General features: G+C 42.1%; 2 protein-coding genes across 37 annotated transcripts in view; both read right to left on the bottom strand.

Annotated features, from left to right (window-relative positions):
• The window catches only part of SORBS1 (sorbin and SH3 domain containing 1), a 316704-nt gene that overhangs the window by 9667 nt on the left and 286595 nt on the right, over positions 1-20442 (bottom strand). For 17 of the 36 annotated variants that reach the window (XM_083148896.1, XM_083148901.1, XM_083148904.1 and 14 more), the window contains 6 exons: positions 17264-17431; positions 13624-13670; positions 10111-10225; positions 9908-10033; positions 9454-9648; positions 2128-2226 (listed from right to left, as the gene is read on the bottom strand). In XM_083148896.1, the coding sequence (XP_083005022.1) occupies positions 2128-2226; positions 9454-9648; positions 9908-10033; positions 10111-10225; positions 13624-13670; positions 17264-17431 (750 nt within the window). The remainder of the gene's footprint in view (positions 1-2127; positions 2227-9453; positions 9649-9907; positions 10034-10110; positions 10226-13623; positions 13671-17263; positions 17432-20442) is intronic. The other 19 variants (XM_083148907.1, XM_083148902.1, XM_083148910.1 and 16 more) reach the window with 3 other exon arrangements.
• On the bottom strand, positions 5433-9337 carry LOC146007400 (sorbin and SH3 domain-containing protein 1-like). The gene is made up of 2 exons (XM_083145750.1): positions 9331-9337; positions 5433-7596 (listed from the first exon to the last, which is right to left on the bottom strand). The coding sequence occupies exons 1-2, from the start codon at positions 9335-9337 to the stop codon at positions 6752-6754; spliced, it is 852 nt and encodes a 283-aa protein (XP_083001876.1). The 3' UTR covers positions 5433-6751.

Raw genomic sequence — 20442 nt, 5'->3', positions numbered from 1 at the left:
GTGCCTTTAGACTCTCAGATACTGTTTTTAGATGCCATGATGGAATGCACTAGGGAACCTTGCACCAGGGCTATGCTAAGTGCAGATTATCTGTCACAGTATGGCCTCCAATGTCAGTGATGCTGTGTCTCTGTATGCAGCCACTTACAGCGACATGCACGTGGCAAACCCAAGAAAATGCAGCATCAATTAACTAATCCCACTATCACCACCCAGGAATCCCCAGTATATTGCAAGTGCATTTCACACACCAACCATCTGAATAAGTACTGCAACTGTGTGACTTAAGGCCCCCATACACTATGCAATTTGGGCCCGATTTCACCCAATTCTGGATTGGGATGATAAATTTGGTGAAATCGGGCCAAATTGCATGTCTAGGACATCCAATCGAATCCCAATGAGCGGTCCTGCTCACATCGAACCAGAGTCGGAGGTCGGACCGGTGCTGCACGTCCAACCTCCGAGTTGTACAACCTCCGGGCAGCGGGGAACGTGATCATATGTGATCTTGAAAGCGGCTCACGGGGGGATCAGATGCGACTTCTGCCCTCAGACAAATTGCATAGTATATGCAGGCCATTAGTTGCATTCAGTACTCTAATTTCATTATGGTTATAATTGGTAGTGAAAGTGGCACAGTCATTTGTCTGTTTTCTGGGGGAATTTTTGCTATAACTAAAAAAATGTAATGTATGTAAATATATCAGTCTTTCTTTAGCCTCATTATCTATATTGTTGCCTATGCCAGGGGTCACTGCTACTCAAACCCCTGTACCACACCCGTTTCAAGCCTAATTGAATCCAGCCCATAATAGCCAAGTGGGTGAATTCAGGGCTGACGTTTCAAAGACAAGTTTTTTTTCTTGTGTGTGTATGTGTGTGACAATTGCAAGACCAGCAAAATGGAACTTCTCTATTTACATCAACAAATGTGTCGATGATGCCATTCCCACTGTGTTCCAAAATTGTAATGGTGCATTTAATATTTCATAAAGCAACAGCGCCTTTGTATTGGGCAAAGCATACTATATAGAACCTAGATTAAAAACATATCATCAAAGCACCCATTGTCTTATCCTCTCTCCGTGCTGTGCCAATAACAATGTGCAACAGCAATTATTCAGGAACATTCTCAGCTGTTAAATCGTGTGCCAATATCTGAGCTGGTGCCCATATACCAGTTATAGAATAAGAATGACATAATAATTACATAAGAGAATATGTGCTAACAGGTAAACAAGCCTAGTCCGGTGGGCTATAAATATTTGACATTTGACTTCTGAGCAAACTTACTATAACAGGGATCCCATGAATTATAGTGATAAAACATACTACAGACAGAAAATAAGGATGTGAGAATATGTCACTATTTCTTTATGTGACGTAACACATAGGAAAACTGTACTGCAAGATATTGCATGGAATGAGGTATTTATCAGTTACCTACGTGATGAAACCACAATGTGACAGTATGATGAGAACAGAAATGTATGCAATGGGCATGATTTACTGTCATATGCAGACGTCGCTTAGCAGTGACCAACTTCTAGTATGTCAGCAAATGTGGGAGAGGAATGGCCAGGAGATAGAAAATCGGTTCATTTATTTCTATGGCCTTAAGATACAAGTTTAAGGCTGACTGTAAGCACATAAGTCCTTTTGTGGAAAGAAAGTATATTATCGATAAATATTATTTTCTGTGGGCATGTTGTCAGACGTGGAGCAAGTACCGCCGTATTTACATAGCACCAGTATAATCTATGTGTGTTTATATATGTGTGTATGTATAATTATTATTATATAAGCCCAAAATTGTACATTGCAAAGGGAAGTGGGGAACACATCAAGGGTGAAATTTAACAAGATGAGAGATTCAAAAAGTAAGAGATTTGGTAACAAATCTCCAGGGTTTTTTTTTAAGCGGCAATCATTTACACTTCAAAATCAAACTGGTTTTGCAGAGTAAAGGATTGCCGCTTTAAAAAAATTGAAGATTCCTCACCAAATATCTCATTTTCCGAATTTCTCATCCTATTAAATTTCACCCCAGGTAACAAAATTAATGTTTTTCTTTTAAATATAGGTTGAAAGATAGTTATTTGAAAGTAATTTGCATGGGCTTACCACAATAGAATTTGAGTTAAGGGTATTAACCGGGGAGTCTGTAAGCATTACGGGACTTTTAGAGGTCAATGCTGTTTGTTCGCCGTCAGATCTGCAAGGCTAATGAAATGTAAAAGAACATAAAATACAATGAGAATGAGATGAGCAATGATAGACCATATACAAATCACATAATTGCACAGAGAATTCCAAAAGTCATGCGGTGTTGCGACACACACAAAACTCAAGGTACTGTACAGCTTCCATGCAAAACAATAGGCACAGTAAACTACATAATGCATATATATATAGGTTATACAGTAGGTCACCATATCATGCTTCGCAGTTACTCAATCAAGAACTATTGCTTTTACCTGGTTAAACACAGCATATACCACAATATGAGGAATTACATTATCAATGGAACTAAAGATAGATATATAAAATCGTATACAGTATTTCTCATTTAAATTGTAAGAATATCTGCATACAATTATATAAAAACAATGGGTACTTAAATGCAATGTTTTTTGGCTCATTGGTTTCCAAAAGAACCCAACACGCCTGGCTGCAATTAATCTGCAATGCGCTCCTATCGGTCTAACAAAAGTTTGACATTGAATGCAAATGTTCAAACGGTTGTTTTTATTCAGATTTGCACCTTTGAAGTTAATTAAAAAAAATGTAAATTCTTTGCCTAACAGTAATCTCTAAATTTCGGGTCACAATAAAAAAAGTTGTTCACTTGACGTATCTGGTCCTATATAGTCCATGTGAGTACAAATTCCTTTGCGAACAGTCTCTTTGGAATAAGGGATCCTTATTTTAAATTGGCACATCCCCAGCAGATCTGGGGTCTAAAAATGCAAGTTACCATAAAATAGTAACCGCAGATGTCTGACCGTCTACAGAAAATACATAAATAGAAAACATAACAGCAAATAGCTATTTATGGATTATTAATACAGCATCTCAGAGCCCAATTATCTGTAATATCAATTGAAAAAAATTCACTGTCCGGCTTTCATAATCAGTTTCAGTTCCAATATGGAAGAATCCTTTTTTAAATCGTATCACCAGCACACAGTGCAGTGGGATATTTTGAGGGCTGAACCAATATCATGGAGTATCTAGATTTAAGAGCAAGATGTCCACATTGCTGAGGAGTAGAAGATTGGACATGTACACAGCACTGTTTCAAGAACGCTAACCGCTATAGAAAAAAACTCTTTAAATATCCCACAACACCAATGGGTGTGCAAAACTATATTAACAGAGAGACAACCAATTACCCATTAGACGTGAACAAAGATATACAAATTACAAGTCGTGCAACTGCACCAGATAAGACCTGCAGCTAACAAAATTTAATGGTCTTTGTTAAAGGACTTTAGAGGCATCTGGTCACCAACCAACAATTTAACAAGGAGTACACAGATGAAATAAGCATTGTGCCAGTTAAGAAACAAATATTCAATATTCTTCTAGTGCAGCTCTATGTAGACGTTAAAATGAAAACAAACACTTCTTCTATTTCTTATTGGTAGTATTTAAATGTAGGTTTTAAAGCTGCCCATACACGGGGCATTTTTCAGGTGCAATGTGATGTGCGCTCCCGCACACATCACAAAGTATGTTAGGCACATACTGTACTTTTTGTATTAAATCGCATTGCATCTAGTACAAAAAGCTGTAGCACATCACATGCTTTTTGCAATATACACGATCTAGTATAAAAAGTACAGAGAACTTCGCTCTGTGTATGGGCACCTTATGGCATACAGTATAGTCAATTGATGTCGAAAGTGACGGCAGCTTTCGACTAGAACAGGTCGGAAGGGGTTCCGACCTATTCAATGCTAGCTGTTTTCTTTCGATAGGTCGGAATATTCTGGACTGCCGGAAACCGGGTGTATTCACGGAAGAGCCGCCAATCCACCTGCTTTTGACGGAAACACAGCCAAAGCCGAAAGGTTTTGTCCATGTTTCCGGCAATCTCAATCCGACATGAAAAAAAGTCGGATTGAGGCACTGCGTGAGCAGCAGCAGCTTACAGCTCCTATCCACTGCCACCGGCACCCTCCTGCTGAGCTCACCTGTCCCACCACCAGGACGAGTGAGAGCAGTTCACCCGGCCCCCGCCGCCTCCAGATTTGGCCGCTGCATTGAATATACCATGTTGGATCCGTTCCATCAAAATAATTTCTAAATGGATCCAACATCATTTGAATATACCCCTATGTTAGGATTCCCATGTATCTAATATTACCCTTTATAGGCCCCTTATTACCTCATGAAATGTTTCAAACACAAGGTTCTCCTCTTTGGTCAGTGATGCAAATGATTACAATAATAGCGATAATATATATAAAAGAGCATTAGAGCTGCCACCACAACATGCAGTTTAAGGGACAGAGCAGAGCTGCAACACATGCCCAGAGGTAGCACCTTGTTCTGCCAAGATTGGTGTATGTGTGCGTGGGTGTATATCAATCAATCAGTGCACTGGACCAGAGAGTAGCTACCAGGAAGAAGAGACAGGAGTCTTACCGTGAGTCGGAAAAATGTGTGTTTAATGAAGTGCAGTTCTGTCTCCTACTGGTCCTTTTCCTGACAACTTATTTTATTTATATTAAGTAAATATTAACAATCTATTCTATACAGTATCCAGCATTTAAATACACCGATGTGTACATTAATGTCCAGGGTCAGTACTAGGTTCTTCTACAGCTCCCCCAAGACTCCCTCACTTGCTCCACAGTTCCGCAGAGTGGGAGATTCTGGACTGTGGACGGGATGCTCTAACCCAGAAATGCGGTAAAAACCCCGTTATCGGGGTTCCAATTGGTTCCTTTTGCATTTACATGGCTTCAGTAGCATTAGTAAAATAATGAGCGACGATGCATTGGGTTAGGGACCTCGGTGCTATACAAGGTAGCTACAACATAAGATGATATTGTGTTGGTTAGAACTCTATTGAAAAATGAGCTGCCAAACTACAGTACAACAGTGAGTAGGCTTTGTGTGGTTACAGGGTATAATATACAATGCTTTCACAGGATCCGATATGATTTCCCGGCGGTCGGGATCCCGGCGGTCGGAATCCCGACACTGGAATCCCGACCGCCGAAATCCCGACAAGGGGGGGACATGGATCGCCCCCCCTTGCGGGCTCGCTGCGCTCGCCACGCAGCGGGCCCGGTGCCTCGCTACGCTCGGCACGCTATTTTATTCTCCCTCTATGGGTGTCGTGGACACCCACGGAGGGAGAAAGTTTCGGGATTTCGGCGGTCGGGATTCCAGTGTCGGGATTCCGACCGCCGGGATCCCGACCGCCGGGAAATTAACCGCATCCCCTTTCACACATAATATATTGAAAACATTGCTACATTTCTTACAGCAAACAAAATAAATAGAATTTCAAGTGAGTGTAATTGCACCGAAATGAATGAGATATTGCTTGCGCTGCTGTTCTTGCAAGGCTGTGCATGCCCATTCAGTCAGTCAGTCAGTATCAGGCAGAGCATGCAGCTGGTTACCTGTGGCAGACTGACCCTGCCTCTAAGTCTGGGAGGTGGTTGTTTTGTGACAGCACAAGAAGACAGTGCAGAAGGATAGACAGATGAAGAAAGTGGGGTTGTGTCGTTGGTCTTCAAAAGGAAAAAGAGCTCATCAGAAAGAGTCTGCAGATAACCAGAATCTTTTCAGGTTATTTAACACCATGCACATTAGAAGCGCTGCTGTTGACTATACCTAGTGGAGACAGTAATTCTATGGAGAAACGCGTTACTGGCAAGCATGCAGCCAGTCTACATATTCATGAACACGATTGCTCCTGACGACAAGGTTGTTGTATCCGCTGTGCAACTGGAGCGCTTTCACTATTGCAGCATATGCCACATTCACAAAGTGACTTTTCCCACATGGTTTGCACTGCGAGCGAGTCTAAAAAGTCACAAACAGCTACAGATAAAATTAGTTCCACAGTGTATATCAACATGAAACATTCTGTTAGTACTGTCTTCTAGATGGGCAGCCTGAATATCGTTCTTATATGGGCCAGATCAGTGTATTATAATTTATGTATTACACTGGCCGTTTCAAGGCAGGAATTAATATTTACAACACTTGGCAGTGGAAGGGTTCATTGTACCAAGTAGTGAATGTGTAATAAGCACTAACCCTGCCTCTGGTCTGTATGAGATGTTCCACTGTAGGACTACCACAAACCAGCCCGGATGATCAGACAGACACAACATCTGTCTGTTGCCTGTAGCTAAGGACGTCTAACATACGGAACGGATTATATGCTGAATAATTGATTCCAGTTGCTAATTTATACAAACTCTGAGTAATATGGATGGCTGCAGCAGCAATCCACGAGGAGAGGCTGATACCAGCATTACAGTAGAAATGAACATTCATCTTCTCCGAAAGTGCACATTTTTTTTTAAATCTATGAAAAAGACATCAATGTGAATGGGTATAACACACGGGTTTTGACAGAATTAAATAAATGGGCTACTACAAGACAGTATTCAATCTATTAAATGAACTGACCTAGATGCAGAGTACGGTTAGTAAAACGGAAATGCACGAAACCTGTCTAACACGACAATCCATCAGTACAGTCAGTACAGTCTCCTCACACCTCAGTCTTGATGCACATGAGCTTAGAGCACACACATGCATTATGTACCTTAACCGGGGTGCCCTGAGATCTGTTCCCATCCTCCGGGATATCACTGACAATGCTAAGGAGTTCCTTACTCAACTGGCTCTCATCGTAGGAATCGGTGTCTGTTTTACACTCTAGTTCTGCACAAGTGTTTATGCATGACAGTGCCTGGGTGTCCCCGGTCTTATTACCGGGTGCCTTCCATCCGTCATGCTCACCATTTTCTACTGAGCCAACATTGCTCTTCCATTTGTACTGATTACGTAGGACATCGCTGAGCTCTGAGATTAAAGTATCACGTGACGCAAGGAGCTGGATGGGAGAGCCTCCATAACTAGAGACCGAACCGAGAAACTTCTCTTCGTTGTGAGGAGAAATGAGGTAACTAACTCTACTGGAGGACTGTGGCCTGGATGGGTGTGTGGGCACTGAAGAGAGAGCAGAGTTAGGGGTGGATCTACCAGACAAATTGTAATAATGGAGACTGACAGAAGGCGTTAATGACAATGTGGGACTGGGAGCTGCAGAGGGAGTGATGTAGTCTATGGTACAAAGCCTGGCTTCCGGTAAAGGAGGAAGTGGGGGGGTTGCGGTATAGCCGCTATTACGGGAAACACCCATTGTGAGGGAAATCCACTCGGATGTGATAGCCTGCACTTCTGGAGAGAAAGCTCTGCGATAGGCATGGGGTGGAGTAGTAGTACGAGGCCTGGTATAACTAGGAAACTTAAAAGAGAAAACAGATAGAAGAAAACATAAAGAGGTGCAAATGCGATGGGAATGAAAATGACACACAAATAAAACAGTAACTTCTTACATGAAGTGTTAAAGTCGTAGGGGGATATTCAATCTATGTCGCTATTTTCGCCAGCAGAAGCCGCGGCACTCGCCTATTCACTGTTACCGTAACAGGCAGACAGATCAGACTTTAAAAAAATATCATTGTCGAAAACAGCCACGGATTGTTGAATTCACAGCCGTTTTTTGACACGGCATCCGTTTTTATCCACGGACTTGCCGACACTCGGAGCATTGAATTTCGAATGTGGAGTTACGGCCAGGAATTTCGACTTTCAGGACATACCGATTGTTGGAATCTCGGATTGAATACTCCCCTTAGTGTGACCTTACTCCTCACATACACGAATATACTACCCTGATATTTACACAAAACCAATATTTCACTTCTAATGAACTACCTCAGACGAGCCTTGTGGCCAGATTTATGCCAGATTCCGTAACATTTTCAAAAACATATTTTAAAGGATTGCGAAAAAAAAAACATAATAAAGAATGGGCTGCAATGTAAATTCACCCCTGCCCTCAATGCGTCATTTCTAGGCCGTGATCACAATACAACAAAAATGAAAAGACAGTTGGTAGTTTAATGGGAACACAAGTGATACAAGAATGATCTTTATTAGAACTGAACCCTCACTGGTATACAATGTTAGCGTTTATGTATCCAGTGAGTGTAATCTAATCCCAACTCAACTAAAAAGTGTATCAGATGCAATGATGCCTCCTTTTGTCAAGAAATATGGTCTAAAATAAAGCAAATGTTGTTTACCGTATTATCTAGTCTGTATGTACTGTATGTAATAATATCTGCCACCAAAAAAATAAAAATGCTTTACCACTTAGGGACACTAGGTGGCAGAAAGAGTCCTTCAATAAAAAATACTATTTACTATGTACTTTGTAGATTACATATGGGCCATATTCAAGTGTGTCATACTGTGTATATACAGATTTGGCCTCATACATCACACTAAACAGCCGCTCTCTGCGCACCAGGTCCCGTCTGACTCTGCTAGAGCCGGGCGTATATTATTGCCGAAAATGCATCTTTGTCTCAACGCGATGAGGCTAGAATGCACCAGTAGACAAATTAATTTGATACAGGACACTTGTATATTTATATGCGACTAAGTCTCTGACTTAGGGGGAGATTTATTAAGCTCGGTGAAGTGATAAAGTGTCTGGTTTTTATCATCGGCCAATCAGCTCCTAACTGTGAAGTTACGGGCTTGGTTTGAAAAATGACAAGTAGAAGCTGATTGGCCAGTGATAAAAGCCAGACACTTTATCACTTCACCGAGCTTAATAAATCTACCCCTCAATCTGTATACGATGCAATGTATCTGTATGTGCTGCAATGTAGCAGTGCTGTTTTTTCCATACAATTTCTGATGTACTCAGTATACAGACTCAGGGGTAGATTTATTGAGCTCGGTGAAGTGATAAAGTGTCTGGTCTTTATCACTGGCCAATCAGCTCCTACCTGTCATTTTTCAAACCAAGCCTGTAACTTCACAGTTAGGAGCTGATTGGCCGGTGATAAAAACCAGCCACATTATCACTTCACCGAGCTTAATAAATCTGCACCTAAATCACACACAGATATATGTGTCATACCAAATTAATCAGCACAGTCTCCTGGTGTGTCCTAGTTACATTGCATTGTGACTAAGATGCATTTTTAAGCAAAGGGATACACCTGATGCTTGCAGAGACGCAAAGTGTCTGTTGGCACACTCACTCACCAGACATCTTGCATCTCATGGTGTATTGCGGCTAGATGTATGAGGACACATCTGTAGATTTGCATACGTACACTGAATAACAATACAATGAACAATGCATACAGTGCTGCACTAGAAACATACCTGTGGGGAAGCACTTGTGCTTCTATTTGGGGAATAGGAAAATGGAAGATCCATGTAATCAACTGAATTCTTCACCCGTGGCCTCTTGAGGACATCTACGTAGGTTATAGGAAAGATACCTTGTCGGCTGGTACCAGATATCTTTCCTTCATACCAATTTTCATCTACTCTGCGAATCAACGTTATCCTTTCACCCTTTAAAATAAAGTTTTTTATTAAGGGAAAGCATCATTCAGATCAGGTGCCAAAGCAAATGTCTTCAGGGACATTGTGATATGAGAAGACAAGACATGTGTATATTGCAAGACACAATCAATCCAGTCAAACTATGTCCTCAGGTCTATTGTAATAGGCTCTGTGGTGAATATATGCAGTTCTCTGTCTTGTGTGACACATTAATAACGCCTGCATTGGTGCAAATATTTCTACTTTCCCAAGATTTCATTGTAGATACCTTTTTAAATGACATTTCCACTGCTGTGTCTCCATTAAAATTGAACTTGGCAACAGCGTCTCCATACTCCAGGACCTGCACTGGTGAGGCCTTCCTCGGCTGTACTTTCTCTGTCTGTGGCAGTATCTGAAATAACAGTGTAAGGGTAAGACACAAATCACACACATGGCTTCTTCAGACCACACAACTGCGTTACGGCATACCTCAATATAGGAAATGGGGAAGATTCCGTTCCTCCCGTGGTGCTCTCCTTCAAACCAGTTCTGATCTATCTGCTTGTAAATATAAACTATATCTCCTTTCTGGAGTGGCAGCTCCCTACATAAAGAGATAACGTGAGTTTGTATATATTTGTATATTGACTGTTGGCTTTAAGATACAATTATGTCATTTACACAACAAAATAAGAGCGGCAGGCGGCGTTAAAACCACATGCAGCACTGCGTGTGGACAAGAATAAGGTCCCAGGTACTTGAGGGAAAACGAGATTTGCTGAGCCCAAAAACTTACACCCACTTAGATGGAGCAAGTGGAGTTAGTGATATGGTTCCCTAGGAAAATATTAATTATGAAGCCAGGCAGAACTTTCTTAATTTCTCATCATGGAAAATTTGATGAGCATACAGTATGCTAACTGGGGCTTACCAGAGAATGGAAAGGGTATATGCAAGAATGTACAGGAAATGCTGAAGTTGGGTGTTATTTGTGTTCCGTAATCGGGAAAAAAAAATCAACGCATATTTTTGTAACTTCACACTAGCTAAATTTTGTCTGATGGTTGCTCTGGTAATGAGATGCAATAGCCCAATACATTTTCACCAATGACTTGAGCGAGCATAAGTACAGTATTTGCAATTCATAACTCAGAGGATCCAATAGACTGTAAGCTTGCGAGCAGGCCCCCTACCTCTATGTCGGTTTGTTATTACCCTGTTTGTTTTATTACTGTTTCCAATTTTAAACCGCAACGGAATATGCTGCGCTATATAAGAAACTGTAAATAAGTAAATAAATAAGAACAGTCAGCTATCATTATCCTTAAGTTTAGGGTCATGCCTCTTTGGATGAAGAATGCACTGGCTGCATCCCAGACCCTGTTGCAGGAGTTTAAGAGTTCACCCAGGTTTACATAACATGTAGTAGACCATTTACTGCAGGTAGGGCAGGTGTCAGGGAGGAACTGCAAGCCAGGACTTACTATTCTGAGACTGGCCACAACCTCAGGCTCATAATATCATCCTTATACACTGCAGGGTGTTACAGTCTGTCCCTGACTTCATTACTGCAGACAAGGCCCTGGCACCTCTCACTAGGTTGTACTACCCCAAAGTACCATACTGGATACCCGTGACTTGGCATTCTATTGCTTAACATTGGCCATGGTAAATACAGAGTTGTGCTACCCATTGTGGATTTGCATATCTATTCATCCAAGAGTTACCTGGGAGTAAGGAGGAGTTTTATTTGGCTGAAAAGCACCTCACTGTGGTAGCAGAACATACATATTTAATGTGGCTACACCAGAGGTTCCCAAACTTTTTTGAATCACGGCACCCTAGAGTATCAGAATATTTTTCAGGGCACCCCTAGGCCAAAGTTTGTTACCAAGAATTAAAAAAAAAAAAAATTTAATGAAATAAGTTGTCCTTAAATGTTATCCTTAGGTCCAGTTATGTGGTGGGGAACACGATTCACTTCTGTTTCCCCATATATTTTATAATTGGAAGACGTAAGCACTGATTTTGCCTGTTTCATTGGCCATAAATAATTTGAATTGGTTCTGGACCACCAACCTGAGGCACCCCTGCAAGTGCTCCAAGGCACCCCAGGGAGCCTAGGCGCACAGTTTGGGAACCACTGGGCTACACCATATGTCCTGGGGAAATGTGATATTGCTGCAGTAAAGTCTAATGCAGGAGATTGATGATAACACGAGGAAATTGGCACTAGTAGACAGATGCATGACCAAGAAGCAAGTGTGCATCTATACTTCATATGAAAATGTATGTGCAGTAACCTTGTGGTTTAATGGGTTCCTCAGCACGGTCAAAGGAGTACATGGTGATGTTAGGCTTCTCTCTGATGCCAGCAGCAGTACTGCATGACCTCTCTGCCAGTTTGGTATGGTTTTTGGGAACTCCGGAAGAGTATTCGGAAATCCAGCATAGCAGCCGAGCACAGGGACAGCTAACTGGACATGCTGTAGGATTTTGTCCTCTGGGTCTCACTAACTATTTCCTGGAGCCAAATGTGGCTTGGGATGGCACTAAACTGTAATAAAATAGTTTAGGGTCTGGGAGATAAAACCTGGTCACCACAGTTACAGGTTTTGTACACAGATAAAAGTGTTCAGCTTCGCTTTAAAACATTCCAGGGAAAGTTTTACGATTGGTAAACTTGTGTATAAAAATAGCTTGTGCCCATGTAAAATTGTACATTGTTGTGGTATGATATTTTACACACACACACACACACACACACACACACACGTAAAGGGATCCGCCATATATAGGGTCAGGTGCTGATGCCTAGCCGACAGTCATACCGAACCCACTGGGTCACCATGTTATACCCCTGTTCTGCCCTGCTTCCTCCCATCACCGGCCTGCTCTGTCCCTCCTGCTGAATACTCACCCTGGACCACTCCCAGTGATGGCCCCCCCATCACTGGGAGTGGTCCAGGGTGAGTATTCAGCAGGAGGGACAGAGCAGGCCGGGGGGGGGTTTCCTGTGCCATGGTTCCCATAGTGTATGTTGGAGACTGGACTGACCGGGTTGATCTTAGCTGCTTATTATATAGATATATACATGCCTTGGAAAACCATAAATAATCTCCTTGCAATGCTCTCCACTATGCATTAAATGATAGAATGATGTTCGGTACTTGTGTAGTTTCACAGCGGCAGTTACGCAGTCAGTGTAGCGTCCATGTCAGAATCAGCATAGTGTTCCCGCGGCCAGCATAGTTAGGGTAGTCAGCATCCCTGTCAGTATCAGCGTAGTGTTTCTGCCTGTTCGCGGCTAGCCGCAGCTTACGTAGTTAGTGTAGTCAGTCAGGCATCCCTGTCAGTATCAGCGTCATGTTCGGGGGCACGGAATACATGTCAAGTAATCCGCATCTGCTCTCCACGCTTCGGGCTCGGTGGCTCGCTGCATTCGCCACACTTTATAAAAACAACTCCATGCCGACATGGATAGTGGGGGTATGGACAGGTCGGGAGGATGCGAATTGCATCCGCTCACCACGCTACGGGCTGGTGTGCATAATGGGTTTTTGAAATGGAGGCATTTGCCAGTACGTAACATGCAGCACTGGCAACTGGCGGTTACCGGCGCTGTGTGAGAGGTGCTCACTAGGCTTGCTAGGGATGCGGGGGACAGAGCTGCAGCTCACGGGGACAGTATGGTGACTACACTGCCTGACAGGGACAATACGCAGGGCTGCCGCGCGGACACTATGCTAACTACTCTAGGCAGCCGTTGGGCTACGCTGCCTGCCGCCATGAAACTACACAAGTACCTGATGTTCTAACCCAGTGATGGCTAACACTGACACTCCAGCTGTTGTTGATCTATACATCCCAGCATGCCCTGCAAAACAGTAAAACTGTAGCAAGGCATGCTGGGATGTGTAGTTCAACAACAGCTGGCGTGTCAAGGTTAGCCATCACTGTCCTAACATTACCCTAATCAATATATTCTTTTTTCATACTTACTTCAGAGACTGTGCTTTAAAGTCAAACTTTGCTCTTGCTTGTGTCATCTGTAAGCAGGATAAAAGGAACACAGTTGTAAACTAATAATGTTAGAATAGTTCTCTAATAACAACGTACACTGAAGACAATATAAATGATGAATTTAGTCCGACAGGAGTTGAATTAGTTGGGTGCTCACTCTTAGTTTAGTAAAGTCAGAGAGAAAACTATTCCGAACAAATTAGCTTTACTTGAGGCACAGCTGATGAAATATTAATAAGTAATTAAATATTGCAAAGCATTAAGCAAATTACATATTTTTCCCTTCGTTTCTTTTATTTGAATATTTTGAGTAGATAATTAATAGATATAGTTATGCAGAACGTAGCTTTCATCTGTACAATTTACATACTAATGACACACAAAACCGCCAACACACATTTTACGTATATAGATCTCTGCTTGCAATCTGGGGGATTTATAGCAGCCTCTGGATATACAGTAACAAAGTCTACACTAGTAATTAAAATGTCGTTTTTTGTTTTTTTTAAAGACATCAAGCAAAAATGCCTCTTGACTTGAAATAGACCATAACTAATGTTTATAATCTCATTGCAGAATTATAGTGCAATGCATAACCTCATATTCAATAGTGTTATGCAGTGGGGGGGATTGGTCAAAACTAGACTATAGATAAAGCGGAGAGACATAAAGTACTAACCACTTAGCTTCTGACGGTCATGTTATAGTCTGTGTGTTATGCTGGGTACACGCTAGGCAATGTGTACCCATTGCAACCTTGTTAGTGACTGGGGACACAGTGGGCAGCTGGCATCGGTGAGTGCATACACACACACATGCTGATGCTGGCAGAGACTAAGTGGGGGCCATGCTGCAGAATGGCTTGCAATGTCCTCCGTCCTACTACATGTACAGTACAGAAGACATAGAGAATACACACAAGACCATATTAAGATTATGTTGTTCCCACCTGTTGGAATCTGCAAAATTGTTGAAAAATATAGTCTTGTGTACCCAGCAATAGACAATGACTGGATGATACTTTGGAGTATGTTGCCCATAACAACCAAATCAGTCTAATGATTTATTTAGCGACTTCTAGAAGAGAATTTAAATAATCTGATTGGTTGCTATAGGCAACATCATATCTTCTATAGAACTCCCATCTTAGTAAATTTACCCCCTTATCTCTCTCTCTCTAAGATTCATCCTAGGTCTCAAAGATTTGAATGAAGCTTTCATGATCTAAAAATTTTTGCATCAAACAGACAACTTGGTTCAACTCCTGAGGAACGATTTATGCAATGTAATAAAATAAATGTAAAAAAAAAGTAAATCACCTACATTTAATTTTCGGGAAAGCATCAATAATTATCATATCTTTATATTTTAACTCGAATGGGTATGATGACAAATCTGTTACTGTGCAGTTAAATGTACTTTGCAATGGTCCCTTTACAGTTTGACCTAACAGAATTCCTGTCACTGAGGATACAATGAATTTCAAATAATCATAATACAAGCGACAGACAATTCATCTACATTTTTTGGTTTTATACATTATGTCAAAACAGACATGTTCAATGATGCTTTCCCGGTATTGATGAAATTACCTATACATTTTAATGTTTTGTGGTAAATTATACATAATTGAACCTTATATTAAATATACATATTTTTAGTCAATGCATTGTTTTACTATGTACAGTAGTTCTCCCTTATTATGTTACATATTCCCTTATTACTTCCTGCTGTTAAATCTTATGCTCTGTATTTTTTCCTGCCGCAGGTAGCCATTTTGTAGGGGAGAGCCAATCATGAGAATGTAACTAATCAGTTTGCAAGTTACCAGTCACATCACAGAGACACTTCATAAGGGCCCTTATTCTGGTTGGTGCGGATATTCCCGCATTCTTACGGAGCGGTCCGCACGCTACGGTGTTTTGCCGCATGCGGCCATCGTCCGTAGAAACGCCCGCGTGTCCTCCGCATTCGGACGGACTCACTCTTTAAGAACAGGGCGTGTTTACGGACGACATACAAACCATGCGTGTGCGGGAGAAACACTCCGATTCTGCACGGTATTACAGAGTATTACAGAGTATGCTCGGAAATACCGCATCCGACCGGGAGCCAAGCGGTGCTACCGCCCGTAAGCGGAGTATTTACGCCAAACAACCCACTATTAAGTATCTTCTGCAAGACATCACATGACCCACTTATTCAATTACCTATCCTCATAAAAAACTGCTTATTTGGAATTGGAATCAATTAGATGCCAATATATCCTTACAAGCATGCCTAACACATGCATTGCACACATTAACCCTTACAGCAATTGAAGTGCAATGGTTTCAATTAAGGCACTGACAAGCGGCCTATTAGTGAGTAATGAGTAAAGGAGTAGATTCTATTGGGTTCAGGTGTTAATGCTTGTAGTCATTAGGCGTACGTTCGCCTACCGCATGAACGAGTGGTGTCCGCAAAGCAATAGTACACTTGTGGACACCGCACATTTCTTCCCTTTTTGATCGCGTGCATTCGGAGTGCTATCCGAATGTACGCCCCCCAACATAAGTGTACTCCCCCGTGTCCGCCCATGTTTCCGCCCCGTTTTGCCCACTTTGAAACTACGCCCATGTGACATTCCGCATGACGCCCATAATACGCCCATATTTCCCGAATGATTGCGGGGAACAGTTTTGTACGGGATTTGGCCGAACTGGTACGGAGTCAAGGCGTGGCACATGCGCGTTGCGTTCGCCACGCATGCGCAGACGCCGTAAAGACGCGATCCGAAAGTATGCGGTAAAGTCCGCGTCAATCAGAATAAGGGCCAAGGTGATTCCAGATAGTTTACAAAATGGCTGCCACCACTGTCCACTCACAGCAGGTATACGTTAAAAAATTAGAGCAGCATGCTAAACAGGAGAAAAAGCATAACAAAACAATGCATGCTATAGAAACAAAACAATGCATACTACAGAAACATGTAATCATCATGAAATAAAGTCCAATTATATATATTGCCACACAACATGTTTAAATCTATATTGATGGTAGGAATAATTTGATTAGTCTTTGCTAAATTAATATCCTGTACAAAAATACAAGATATGTTTTTTGAACAGGGTATTAGTTTTCTGTTATGAGTAGCTTATTTTAAGATGAAACATGCATTTTTGTTGGACAAAAAAAACAGTAAAAAAAACTGTGATGGCCAGATGTACTAAGCTTGAAAAGTGATAAAATGGAGAGTAATCAACAACCAGCCAATCAGCTCCTATCTGCCATGACTCAGACTGTGTTTGAAAAATGTCAGGCAGGAACTGATTGGCTGGTTGTTGATCACTCTCCATTTTATCACTTTTCAAGCTTAGTGCATCTGGCCCAAAATGCATTGTATATCTACACATTTGTAAAGACTGTAATGCATGCAATGAGCACCGATGACCCCAGCCAACATGCTGCTACAAAGCGCTCCGCTCCTCTACCAGCCAAATTAGATAGAAAGCAAATAAATGAAAAGCTGCTGGGCGGCATTCTCTAGGCGACTAATGATTGGCTACAATGAATGGATGTAAATGGAAGATATATTGCTTTGGGGCAAGCAGCGGACTATTTGTTAACAAGAACAGACCTCAGACCGAGATCTCCTTTTTGATGAATCGTCTACATTAAGGAGGTCTCCAAATCGCTCATTAGTGATAAACTGGTGATGTGATGGGACACTCCCAGTGTGTCTCCTAGCAGCAATATCAGCTTCTTCTTGTTCTCGTTTAAGTCTTCGCTGATCCTCTAAAAGTTTCTAAGATAAAAACGGCGTTATTGGGCTTGTGAACGACCTGCCTGTCATCACAAGTACGGGTAACAGAATAAGCATCAATCAATCAATAGATATTATTAATCAATGCTTTAACAATAGTGTTATTAAACTGGTTAATTGACATCAAATAATATTATAGTTAACAATAGTTGAAGTACGAATTTGTATTGGTAACAAGAGATTGGTTATCGAAATTATGAACATTATTGGGCAAGAATAGGTTGCCATAACAAGTTACACACAATATGGTCCGCACAACTCATTAATAGCCAAAAAAGCAGTCATCTTTGAAGGGGGCGATCCAATCCTTGTGTACCGCCATTATGAACTTTCCATCACAACAACGCTCACAAATTGAATCCACAGATTGACTTAATATTTGGCTTGTACAAACCTTTCAGTAACTTTCCTATACACATTATTTTTTCTTACTAGCTTCCTTATGTCATGTAACAGTTACTGTATTTACATCATTGCCTGGGGACATGACACAAATAGCATCCAGAGATTAGCTGTGTGTAGTATCCCAAGGCAACACAAAGGAAGTCCTGGAATGAGGCAATGTATTAGCAGAAGTTGCAGGAAGGAAGTCACAAGCCAATAAATGAAGCTCTCCAGAAGGTGTGTAGTACACACATGTACCCTGCCACACCCTGCACCCATATCATTATACTTACTTCTCCGAAGTCTCACATCAGCAGGCACTGCAGATAGAAATCACCAGGAAAACGCGCAGTAGAGATGTCTCCGGGAACATAGTGCGGGTGCCATGTTCCAAGAGATCTGAGCGGAACAGTAGACTTTGGCAGAAAGCTCTGCACTGCTAGAGATGGGGGCCAGCATGGAATCTGCAAACAGGCCATCTTCTCTCCTAAACCGTCTCTGGCTGCAGGAGACCCAACTTTGAAATACAATGAAATACATCTCTAGCCAAGTCTGCTTGTGTCCATTCAGATGTGTCCACATATATCGATCTTCTGTGCGCTACAAGTCACATTACACACATCATGTGATCTCTGTTACTCGGTAGCACTGAGTGTATTTGCATGCAACTTTTTCTTTATCAAGCAGCGTATTCACAAAACAGAGTGAATGTGATGCATAGGAAGCTTCTGCTGATTCAAATGATATGCAGCATGCCTACATTCTGTGTGTGACTACAGTTGTATCTGCATAAAAAGTGGAACGTTACAGTGTTTGCCAGGAAAACACTATACCATAGCATTTCTTATGTGAAAAAGATGCCTGTGGCACTACAGTCACCCCATGTCATTCGGTAGAAGGGCTGTTTAATGCAAAAAGGAGGCTAGTTATGTGTGGACACATCTGTATTGCTTTTTTTTTGTGGAAACCATCCCTCCAGTTGCAAAGTAGCAACTGGTAGCATGCAATTAAATTACTATAATGGATCGTTTCCTCCTAGTGAAATATGTTTAACTTTGTGTGAGCTCGAAAAACCACAAGTTGCAATCAGTTGTTCCGTGAGATTGGTTCGCCCACTAACTGCCTTCTACCAATGGCATTCAAAGATGTGTGCTTAACCCTTTGAGTGCCAAGGGAATCTGTCAAACTAGGTATGAAGATTGCCAAGCAAACCTTTTTATTAAACCCTTTGAGTGCCATCGTTGCAGTGAGAGATCCTCACAATATCTGTTAAAAATGTCAGTGTCACATATTTGGGTGCAATATTTAATGAAACTTCAGTTAATTGACTTGGCTGTATTTGTATTATTTATATTAACAGAACATTCGCTGTGAGTGATGCTGGCATTTTTAGCAGCTATTTTGAGGATCGCTCACAGCAATGTTGTCACTCAAAAGGTGAATTGTCCTTAAGGGAAAACAGCCGCCTATAACATCCCTAGGTATCCAGTAAAAGGAGTGGTCCCCTTAAGAAAAAAGGTAAAACTGTTACTTTAAGGCCAACTGTGAATCTATAACCTTTAAAGTTTTTGGTACTCTTTACTTAGAACAGCGCCCACGATTTTGATCGCGGGCATAGCGGGCATTGAATGCACTAAAAAATCGGGTGCGATGCGACCGACGCGATGCCCGCGATTTCCCATAGGGAACAATGTTAAATGTCTTAATTGACCCGATTTTCCTGTTCAATGCCTCAATTGACCCGATTTTTCCATAGGAAACAATGTTAAATGGCCCACAGAGGCCAAATAGGCACCCTGAAGTGTGAAATGGCCCCCACAATTGTTAACGCCACCCCACGATCAACGTGAACCCGAAGCGTGGCGAGCGCAGCGAGCCCGCGCGGGGCGGCGGTACGCGCCCTGCGACCTTTTCATACCCCCACTATCCACGTCGGCGTGGAGTTGAGAATAGAAAGTGTGGCGAGCGCAGCGAGCCACCGAGCCTGAAACGTGGCGAGCGCAGCGAGCCCCGTGAGGGGACGCGGACAGCTGTGAAGCCCGCGAGGGGACACGGATACCTGTGAAGGTATCCGCGTGCGCTCGCCACGCTTCGGGCTCGGTGGCTCGCTGCGCTCGCCACACTTTCTATTCTCAACTCCACGCCGACGTGGATAGTGGGGTATGAAAAGGTCGTAGGACGCGTACCGCTGCGCTCGCCACGCTTCGGGTTGACGTTGATCGTGGGGTGGCGTTAACAATTGGGGGGGCCATTTCACACTTCAGGGTGCCTATTTGGCCTCTGTGGCCCATTTAACATTGTTTCCTATGGAAAAATCGGGTCAATTGAGACATTTAACATTGTTCCCTATGGGAAATTGCGGGCATCACGTCGGTCGCATCGCACCCGATTTTTTAGTGCATTCAATGCCCGCGATGGCCACCCTTCTAGGTAAAGAGTACCAAGTTTTTTTTATACTTTACCTCAATCATAGGTAAATGAGGCATAAAGGACCATTTATAAACCATAAAATCTGTGGACCTGCTTCTTTGTGTGTGCTCGAAGTTAAATACATGTCAAAATAATCTGTATCTAATTGTGTGTACTCACTGAAAAGTGCATGGGCTAAT

This window comes from Crinia signifera, chromosome 6 (genome assembly GCF_055691185.1).
Source record: "Crinia signifera chromosome 6, ASM5569118v1, whole genome shotgun sequence".
In the NCBI taxonomy this organism is placed as follows: domain Eukaryota; kingdom Metazoa; phylum Chordata; class Amphibia; order Anura; family Myobatrachidae; genus Crinia; species Crinia signifera.
This window is presented reverse-complemented; position numbering and strand designations above follow the sequence as displayed.